Genomic DNA, 11,468 nt, shown 5'->3' on the forward strand with positions numbered 1-11,468 from the left:
AATCACAGCCTGGGCATTTTATTATTATTTTTCTCTTTTTTCACTCTTTCTCTCCTTTTTTGGGGGGTAGGGTGAGTGGCAGCAGGAGGGGGGTGTTGGTCGTGTTCTAATTAAATAGACTTCCTAAATGTTTAAGGACAATTATCCATGCTTTCCACCTGTAGTTCTATAAAAGACGTTAACATAGAACCATTTGATAATTTGTGTTGAAATGATAGGCTTGCAAAGAAGGAAGAGTCAAGTTTAAAAGACTGTTATATAATCTTTCATGCTTTTAATTATCTACTTTTTTCCTCATGATGATAATTAGAATTTTTTTCTTGGAATTCACTTCCATCTTAAAAAAATGAACCATTAGCAAATTTGTTAGAGCAGAAGTGAAATTAAAATAAAACAAATGTGTTGTTGTCCATAGGTCACTGACATTGCTGATGCCATGATTTTGAAACAGCTTTTTGAAAATCTGTTCAAAAATGGGGTCGTTGTTGTGGCAACATCTAACAGACCACCGGAAGGTAAAAAAAAAAAATTATGCTAGTCTCATCCAATTATGTAGAAACTAACAAGCTTTTAAAAATCCATAATTTTGTACTAATTTTATTTTGTTAATAAATTTGATGACAGTGCTTATCATTAGTTTTATAATTGGCTTAATCTGAAAAATCAGTCTGTATTTATATTTGAAAAATGTTTGTATTCTAAGCAAGCTAAATCTGGGTGACCTCTCATGTAAGATAGACTTATTTTTTTCCTATTATATATGTCATATGTACGTATAAAAAAATACAAACCTTTCTAACTGCTTTTTCTGGGCCATAAAATAAACTCAGTGAAATGAAAGTTGAAAATCCTAAATGAATTTTAGAAAAAGGTGAAGTTTGATTGTATGAGTAGTTTTTAATACTTCATTTCTGTGTTTACTGTTTTTCTTGTGTGTGTGCAGTGCTGGGCCCCAATGGGGCCTGTAGCATTCTAGGCAAGTGCTCTACCATTGAACTATACCCCCAGCCCAATTTATTATTTCTTAAAAGGCATTTGTACCTTATTAGGAAAATATTCAAGATAAAATATATGCAATAATTAGACACAAACAAGTTTAAAAATCTTGTCTCTTTCAGCCCATCATATGATCAGTTAAAGGTCTAAGGAATAAAAACTAATATTATGTGAGAGACTTAGCATTAATATCTTTTCTACCTGGAATGTTCTTCCCCCAGATATCTGCTAGGCTGATATCTTACCTCCTTCAAGTTTCTGCTCAAAATTTACTTTGCCAGTGCTCTCTGGACTTCTCTCCCTATTTGAATCTAAAAGTCCTTTTTTCCCTGATACTGCTTCCTCTTATCTGGCTTTGTATTTTTCCTGTGGCATTAGGGACCAATTTTATAATTTATTTATTATATTTTTGGTTTATTGCCTGTCCCCTTCCAGGATGCATAAACTTTATGAGGATAGACATTTTTATCTCTTCATTTGGAAGTATTCTAAGCACTTATAATAGTACTTCACATGTAGATGAATTTCAGTAAATAATCTTAGAATGAATGAATGTTTTAAAAGGATCTCTCTGGTTTCAGTATGGAGAATAGACTGTGGAGTTGAGGTCTCAAGGTTGAAAGTAAGGAGACCATTTAAAAGACCATTGCAAGTCCTCCCTGGTCTCTTTCCTACCCCCATCCTGAGGCTCAGATCTCCACTGAGGGGTCAGTGAAGCACTTCTTCCCCTCATTCATTAACACTGGTTTTTCTATTCGAATGTGCCAGACCAGGATCTGTGTGTCCAGAGACAAAACAAAGGTTAGGACCAGTCTCCAACCTTACCCTGCCACTCCCTCCTCCTTCTCACACCTTGGGAGTATTTTTTCTGCACCCCCCCTTTCCACCTTGTTCCGTCAAGACTTTCTCAGTTGTTCTTTATTTGTACCTACCCCTTCATTCTTGTACATGTGATGCATTCAAAGTATCTGTTGGAAATGAGATGTCTAGAACTACAGAAAATAGACAATTCCCAAGATTGGCAGGGTGGGGAGGGGGAAGACTATTGCAGCAATCCTCAGGGGAGATGATGGAAAGTGGTGAAAACTGTTCAGATTCTGGGTATATTTTAGATGAAGTCAGCAGGATTTACTGATGGAATGGATGTAGGCAATGGAAAAAAAAAGAGGAATCAAGAATTAATAAAAAAATAAGCCAGTCCCCCCAAAACCAAAGGTCATATGTTCTCTCTGATATGTGGATGCTCGCCCACAACAAGTCAGGGTAGGTAGGGACAGGAAGAGTAGTAGTTCATTGGATTAGACAAAGGGAAATGAAGGGAAGGGAGGAGAGATTGGAACAGGAAAAACAGTAGAATGAATTGGACATAACTTTCCTATGTTCATATATGAATACATGACAACTCCACATCATTTATAACCACAAGAATGAGATCCTAATTAGAATAAATTATACTCTATGTATGTATAATATGTCAAAATATACTCTGCTGTCATGTATATCTAAAAAAGATCAAAATTTAAAAAAAGAATCAACCAAAGCTTTTGGGTTGAGCAATTGGAAGGAGAAGTTGACATGAACTGAGATGGGGACAACTACAGGAAAAGCAGATTTGGGTAGGATGATGGAAGTAGGGGTTTCTATAATAACGAGACAGATGTCTATGAGATTTTGGGTTTTGTTGGAAAGGTTTATACCAGAAATATAAATTTGGTATTCATCAGTCTTAAAGGAGATTGGAGAGTGGAACTGGTAATGTAGGAGGTGAACAAGAGTATTTCAAGTGAGGAAAAGAAAGGTAACACAAAAAGGATGCTGTTAAATGCTGCTCCAAGGTTAAAGTAAGATTGAGAATTGACCTTTGGAATTGGTAAAATGGAATTCATTGGTGGACCTCAAAAGAGCCATATAATAGTATGAGCTTAAAAAAAGAACTGTGCCTAATAAAAAAAATAAAATTAAATTGAAAAAAAGAACTGTGCCACATTGATGACTAACATATCAAGATCTTACTGTGAAGCTGCTATTAGACTAGGTGTCTCTTATTCTATGTGTAGTTGATTTCTTTTTCTTCTGATGTGATAAACAGCATTCTTATGATGTACTACTGTTAAAACCCCTCACTGATATTTGTCCACACTGTCCCAGTTTAAGCCAGGGCAGTGAGCTCCTTAACGTTAGATGATCTATTTAGGTGGGAGTGAGGGCTGCCTCTATCTATTCTAGCTAACATGTTGATATAAGTGTCATTGGTGTTACCTTTAGGCATTGAGTGAAAAAGCTATGCTCATAAATAGCAAGCTGCTAGAACAATCTTGGAAGACCTTTAGCAAAGAATAATGAAAGAAAATTGCACTTGACTGCTTAGTAATGCACTATGGCAAACTGAGGAAAGACAACACAAGATGTTAAGGAACATTTTGGAGCTTATAATTTTGTAGGAGTGAATACAGTTCCTGGTGGTGGGCAGGAATCTTGCTGGAGCTGCCCTTCTGGAGAAGCCTGAAAAGTTTGAGATGTAGAATCTTTAAAGTTGGATATTAGTCAACTTAGAGAAAGCCTTTTTAAAATAAACCATAGAAGGGATGCTTGTTATACACCATGTTAATTAGCCACAGCAGACAATCATCGTACATAGCTTAATATTTTAATGTAAAGAAGATTGCATCTCTATATATGTTTTTTTCACTCACATAATTTAATGGGTGAAGAAAAAGACTCAGGGAATATGGATATCAAGAAAAGGAGAGGGCTGGGGTTGTAGCTCAGTGGTAGAGCACTTGCCTTGCATGCGTGAGGCACTGGGTTCAATCCTCAGCACCACATAAATAAATAAAGATATTGAATTCATCTACAACTAAAAAAATAAAAAGAAGAAGAAAAGAGAAAAGGAGAAATGATATGCACAGTGATATGTACATTCTACTTTCATGTGTGACTAATTAGATCAAATAAAAAATAAAAACAAATAAATAAAAAAGAGAAGCAGAAATGATTGGATGAATAATGAATCCGTGATCACATATTGCCAGGGACTGGGACAGGGGGAGGTGTTTGACTACAAATGAGCTGCAAGAGAGAAAAAAGTTAATTTTATTCTGTGTAAATTTTTTAAAAATCACATGGATAGTGAGTGGCAAAACAGAACCCAGTTTTGTAACTCTTATAACACATTTTACTTTTCTTTTTTCTTTGTTGATTATCACTGATATTTGTCCACACTGTCCCAGTTTAAGATTGTCCTCTTTCTAGTTGTCAAAACATGTATCCAGGGCTGGGGTTGTGGCTCAGTGGCAGAGCGCTTGCCTTGGACATATGAGGCACAGGGTTCAATCCTTAGCACCACATATAAATAAATAAATAAATAGTATTGTGTCCATCTACAACTAAAAAATTATTTTGTATCCAACCAGACACAGTGATGCAAACCTGTAATCCTGGCAGCTTGGGAGGCTGATGCAGGAGGATCGTGAGTTTAAACCCAGCCTTAGCAACTTAGCAAGGCTCTAAGCAACTTAGTGACCCCCTGTCTCAAAATAAAATATAAAAAATGGCTGGGAATGTGGCTCGGTGTTAAGTACCCTGGGTTCAATCTTTGGCACCAAAAAAAAGAAGTATCCAGTTTTTTCTTAAGATGGTAGCTTTTGCCACATCATTGTTTATAGCAGCACAATTCACAATAGCTAAATTGTGGAACCAACCTAGATGCCCTTCAGTAGATGAATGGATAAAAAAAAATGTGGCATTTATACACAATGGAATATTACTCAGCAATAAAAGAGAGTAAAATCATGGCAGTTGCAGGCAAATGGATGGAGTTGGAGAAAATAATGCTAAGTGAAGTTAGCCAATCCCCCCCCCCGCCCCCGAAAATGCTGAATGTTTTTTCTGATATAAGGAGGCTGATTCATAGTTGGGTAGGGAGGGAAGGAGAGCATTGGAGGAATAGAAGAACTCTAGATAGGGCAGAGGGGTGGGAGGGGAAGGGATGGAACATGGGGTTAGAAATGATGGTGGAATGTGATGGTCATCATTATCTAAAGTTTTAAGTTTTTTCATATGAAAAATTATGCTCTATAGTGTAAAATGAATTATAATGCATTCCGCTGTCATATATAAATTTTTAAAAATTAGTTAAAAAAAGATGGTAGCTTTTGATCCCAGACCCCAGACAGTTTTCTTTTATAAAAAATAGAACTTACTGGGCATGGAGGCATGTGCCTGTAATTTCAGCAACTTGGGAAGCTAAGCAGGAGAATCATAAGTTCAAGGGTAGCCTCAGCAATTTAACAAGACCCTGTCTCAAGATAAAAAGGACTTGGAATGTAGCTCAGTGGTAAAGCACCACTAGTTTTAATCTCCAATACTCCTGCAGCCCCCCAAGTAGAACTTATTCTTAGACTGCTATAATAGCTGGAGAAAGAAACTTCCTGGCAGAGAGGTGAGACAAAGTAAAATGGCCAGAGAAAGAGGGTATAGTCTTTTGGAGAAGCCAAAAAGGTAGCTAGTATGGCTGGAGAGTGATGGGGAGCAGGATTCAGGGTAGTACAGAAAAAATCTTGAGGGGTAGGAGTTAAACCTTATTTTTTTTAAATATATTTTTAGTTTTTTGGTGATGTGGATTACAATCATATCCTAATCTCACATCAGCTAATAATATAATTGTTAATTTACAGACAAATTAATTATTGATTTTAACATAAAATGATGAGGAACATTTAATAAATAACTTAGTTTTAATAGAACATAATTGATAGGAGCAACAACAGAATTTTGGAACCTAGGAGAGTAAATAGCTGTGGAATAGAGTAGTCTGGGAAAGTTGTGTTGAAGAAAAGAAGTAAGACTTGGGGCAGAAGGGGTAAGCACCAAAGAGGATTTATTATATATCGTTATTTTTCCTTGTTGTATCCTCCAATTCATACCTTGCTTGGATCCTAGCCTTATTGTCCTCTGATGATGTATTGATAAAACCCAAAAGTGGGGCTGCAGTTGTGGCTCACTGGTAGAGCACTTGCCTGGCATGTGTGAGGCCCTGGGTTCAATCCTCAGCATCACATATAAATAAATAAATAAATAAACAAACAAATAAATAAATAATCCATTGACAACTAAAATTTTAAAAAATATTTATTTATTTATTCTAATTTGTTATACATGACCGCAGAATGCATTTCAATTCATAGTACACATATAGATCATAGTACACAATTTTTCATGTCTCTGGTTGTACACAAAGTAGAGTCACACCATTCATGTCTTTATACATGTACTTAGAGTAATGATATACATCTCATTCCACCATCTTTTCAACTCACATGCCTCCTCTCTTCTACTCCCTCCCCTTTACCCTATCTAAAGTTCCTTTATTACTCCCATGCTACCCCCCACCCCATCCCCCATCCCCATTATGAATCAGCATCCACATTATCAGAGAAAATGTTCGGCATTTGGTTTTTTGGAATTGGGTAACTTCATTTAGCATTATCTTCTTCAACTCCATCCATTTTCCTGAAATGCCATGATTTTATTCTTTTTAATGCTGAAGATTATTCCCTTATGTATCTATAACACAGTTTCTTTACCCATTCATCCACTGAAGGACATCTAGGTTGGTTCCACAGTTTAACTATTGTGAATTGTGCTACTATAAACATTGATTTGGCTGTGTCCCTGTAGTATGCTGATTTGATGTCCTTTGGGTATATACCAAGGAGTGGGATAGCTGGGTCAAATGGTGGTTCCATTCCAAGTTTTCCAAGGAATCTCCATACTGCTTTCCAGATTGGCTGCACCAATTTGCATTCCCACCAGCAATGTAAGAGTGTGCCTTTTCCCCTACATCCTCGCCAATACTTGTTGTTGGTTGTATTCTTAATAATTGCCATTCTGACTAGAGTGAGATGAAATCTGAGAGTAGTTTTGATTTGCATTTCTCTAATTACTAGAGATGTTGAATATTTTTTCATATATCTGTTGATTGATTATATATATTCTTGATTTTTAATATTTTATTAGTTGATGATGGACCTTTATTTATTTATATGTGGTGCCTCACACATGCTAGGCAAGCACTTTACCACTGAGCCACATCCTTAGCCCCTGATTGTATATCTTCATAAGAGAAGTGTCTGTTTATCATAAGAGAAGTGTCTGTTTAGTTCTTTGGCCCATTTATTTATTGGGTTATTTGTTTTTTTGGTGTTAAGTTTTTTGAGTATCCTGGAGATTAAGCTCTATCTGAGGTGCATGTGGTAAAGATTTTCCTCCCATTTTGTAGGCTCTCTATTCACCTCATTGATTGTTTATTTTGCTGAGAAGAAGCTTTTTAGTTTGAATCCATCCCATTTATTGGTTCTTGATTTTAGTTCTTGCACTATAGGAGTATTTTTAAGGAAATCAGGGCCTAATCCAACATGATGAAGATTTGGGCTTACTTTTTCTTCTATTAGGCATAGGGTCTAATTTCTAGGTCCTTGATCCACTTTGAGTTGAGTTTTGTGGATAGTGAGAGAGAAGGGCTTAATTTCATTTTGCTGCATGTGGATTTCTAGTTTTCCTAGCACCATTTGTTGAAGAGGCTATCTTTTCTCCAATATATGTTTTTCACATCTTTGTCTAATATAAGATAATTATAATTTTGTAGGTTAGTCCTCTATTCTGTACCATTGGTCTACCAGTCTGTTTTGGTGCCAATACCATGCTGTTTTTGTTACTGTTGCTCTGTAATATAGTTTAAGGTTTGGTATTGTGATGCTACCTGCTTCACTCTTCTTGCTAAGGATTACTTTGTCTATTTTGGGTGTCTTATTTTTTCAGATGAATTTCATGATTGCTTTTTCTATTTCTATGAGGAATATCTTTGGGATTCTGATTAGGATTGCATGAAATATGTATAGTGCTTGTGATTGTATGGTCATTTTGAGAATATTAATTCTGCCTATCCAAGAACAAGGAAGATCTTTCCGTCTTCTAAGGTCTTCTTTAATTACTATCTTTAGTGTTCTGTAGTTTTCATTGTAGGTCTTTCACCTCTTTCATTAAGTTGATTCCCAAGTATTTTATTTTATTTTATTGAGGCTATTGTAAATGGGGTACTTTTTCTTGTTTCTCTTTCAGAGGATTTGTCACTGATGTAAAGAAATGCCTTTGATTTATGGGTGTCGATTTTATATCCTGCTACTTTTCTGAATTCATTTATTAGTTCTAGAAGTTTTCTGGTAGAATTTTTTTGCATCTTCTAGGTATGTAATTTTATCCTAGTCAAATAGCAATAGTTTGAGTTCTGCTTTTCCTATCCGTATCCTTTTAATTTCTTTCATCTGTTTAATTGCTCTGGCTAGAGTTTCAAGAGCTATGTTAAGCAAAAAGTGGTGAAAGAGGGCATCCCTGTCTTGTTCCAGTTTTTAGAGGAAATGCTAAAAAATAACCCAGAAGTATCAGCTTATGATCATTATTTTAGTTTTATCTTCCTAGTTTTTTGGTTTGTAAGGATTTTCCTTGCCACAGTCTGGCTGGGCACAAATCACCGAGTCGCCACAAAGCACTTATATGTTCAAACAGGAAACTTTATTGCCTGAACTCCAGCAGCACTCCACGCACACTCCCCGGGAACTCTCCCAGCTCTCCACTGGGCTCTGGGCCAACCCTCTAGGACCCCCGGGAGAACTCAACGGGAACTCCAAAGTAGTGGGTGCCCGAGGCACCAAGAGCAGCCCTTTTGCTGGACAGTAAAGGTCTATATACAATTGAATACACAGCTTAACATAACCATCATCATCTCTATGGCTCGCTGGCATCACCTCTCAACCACTCCCTTCTGGCAAAATGCCATGTGTCATCCCAACTCGGCTGTGGCCCTCAACATTTCCTTACCTTCTTTCAAGTTCAAAATATACTTAATATACTTTATTTTTTAATTTTTTAAAATCTTTTTTAGTTGCAGATGGACACAATACCTTTATTTTACTATTTTTATATGGTGCTCAGGATCGAACCCAGAACCTCACACATGCTAGGCGAGCACCTCTACCGCTGAGCCACAACCCCAGCCCCCTTAATATACTTTAAACAACACTGTAAATCTCTTGTAGTGGTATTATCTTATATTTTATAGAATAATCTGGTTAAGGCTCTTGAGGCAGAGAAGATCGTGGATCAGATCCATAGGAATGAAGCACTAAATATAATTATTAAAAAGTGTAAGAACAGCATCCTTTTAAAACATGATCTACCAGGACAAAGAGAAGTATGTTTTAGGAAGTTTCTGTTTGTGTTCTTTAAAAATAAGGAAAAGACACTTTGTGTAACAGAAGATCTAGAATGAAAGTAGACAACAGATTGAGCTGAAAACCTATCTACTGAAGATCATGAAGATCATTGGAAATAAAAGAAAGATAAATGAAATAAGAAGAGATTAAATTAATTAAAATTAAATGAGCATTTGAAGTGCTAAACTATACAATTAAAACTAGAGGAAGTGAAATAATGATTCAGGAAAACTAACTTAAGAAACTTTTCCAGAATACAGGAGTAAAATGGTGAAAAGATAAATAAATCCCCTTGGGGAGTAGGAACTTACAGTGCATTTATACAAGAGAAATATTTGAAATGAGAAAAATTGATCAAAATGGTAAATTGAGTATATCTATCTATCTATCTATCTATTCATTTATTATAGTGGCAATTGAATGAATTCAGGACTGCTTTACCATTGAGCTACATCTACCAGGCCTTTTAATTTTTTTTATTTTGAGGCCAAGTCTTGCTATGTTGCCTCTTGAGTCATTGGGATTATAGGCATGTGCCTCCTTGTCCAGCTAAATTGGGCATAAATCATAATTTTGTCCTTGGTTAATAGATACTGAGTGGTAATGTCATCTTCTGTGGCTCTGATAACTTGGGGCATATGCAATCAAGTATTTTAGAATTTAAAATATGCCTTTTTGCCAAATCGTACATTGGAGAAAAGATAGCCTCTTCAACGAATCATGCTGGGAAAACTGGAAATCCATATGCAACAAATTGAAATTAAACCCATATCTCTCACCATGCACAAAACTTAACTCTAAGTGGATCAAAGAGAAACTTCGGAATTAAACCAGAGACACTGCTTCTATTAGAAGAAAAAGTAGGCCCAAATCTCCATCATGCCGGATTAGGCCCTAACTTCCTTAGTAAGAGTCCTATAGTGCAAGAACTAAAATCAAGAATCAATAAATGGGATGGATTCAAACTAAAAAGCGTCTTCTCTGCAAAAGAAACAATTAGTGAGGTGAATAGAGAGCCTACAGAATGGGAGCAAGTTTTGACTACACACACATCAGGTACAGCATAATCTCTAGGCTATATAAAGAACCCAAAAAATGTAACACCAAAAAAACCCCAAAAACAAATAACCCAATCAATAAATGGACCAAGGAAATGAACAGACACTTCTCTGAAGAAGATATATAATCCATCAAGAAATATATGAAAAGATGTTCATCATCTCTAGTAATTAGAGAAATGCAAATCAAAACTACTCTCAGATTTCATCTCACTCTAGTCAGAATGGCAGTTATTAATAATACAACCAACAATAAGTATTGGCGAGGATGTGGGGGAAAAGGCACACTCATACATTGCTGGTAGGACTGCAGATTGGTGCAACAATCTGGAAAGCAGTATGGAGATTCCTTGGAAAACTTGGAATGGAACCACCATTGACTCAGCTATCCCACTCCTTGGTCTATACCCAAAGGACTTAAAATCAGCATACTACAGGGACACAGCCACATCAATGTTTATAGCAGCACAGTTTACAATAGCTAAACTGTGGAACCAACCTAGATGTCCTTCTATGGATGAGTGGATATAGAAACTGGGGTATATATACACAATGGAATATTACTCAGCAATAAAAGAGAATAAAATCATGGCATTTGCAGTTAAATGAATGGAGTTGGAGAATATAATGCTAAGTGAAGTTAGCCAATCCCCCAAAACCAAATGCCAAATGTTTTCTCACATATAATGTGGCAGATTCATAGTAGGGTTGGGAGCATGGGAGGATGAGATGAACTCTAGATAGGGCAGAAGGGTGGGAGGGGAAGGGAGGGAGACAAAAGAGAAAAGATGGTGGAATGAGATGGACATCATTACTCTAAGTACATGTATGAAGACACAAATGGTGTGAGTATAATTTGTATACAACCAGAAATATGAAAAATGGTGCTCTATATGTATAATATGAATTGTAATGCATTCTACGGTCATATATAACAAATTGGAATAAAAAATAAATACATTTAAAAAATAGAATAGAGAGGAAATGACACAAGAAAAGAAAACAGAGCCTTAGGAATTTGTGAACAGCTTTCCATTATATTTGTAATTAGAATCCCAGAAGGCAAAGAGAAAGACAATGGGGAAAAATTTGAAAAAAAAATAATGACTGAAACATTTTCTTTCTTTTTTTTTTTTTTTTTTGT

At 36.0% G+C, this 11,468-nt stretch overlaps 1 protein-coding gene across 3 annotated transcripts in view; it reads left to right on the forward strand.

Annotated features, from left to right (window-relative positions):
• Window positions 1–11,468, forward strand: part of Afg1l (AFG1 like ATPase) — a 198,995-nt gene that overhangs the window by 87,060 nt on the left and 100,467 nt on the right. For all 3 annotated transcript variants that reach the window (XM_048784887.1, XM_015499929.2, XM_048784924.1), the window contains one exon: window positions 416–515. In XM_048784887.1, the coding sequence (XP_048640844.1) occupies window positions 416–515 (100 nt within the window). The remainder of the gene's footprint in view (window positions 1–415; window positions 516–11,468) is intronic.

The sequence above is a fragment of the Marmota marmota genome, unplaced genomic scaffold, assembly GCF_001458135.2.
Source record: "Marmota marmota marmota unplaced genomic scaffold, marMar, whole genome shotgun sequence".
Taxonomy (NCBI): domain Eukaryota; kingdom Metazoa; phylum Chordata; class Mammalia; order Rodentia; family Sciuridae; genus Marmota; species Marmota marmota.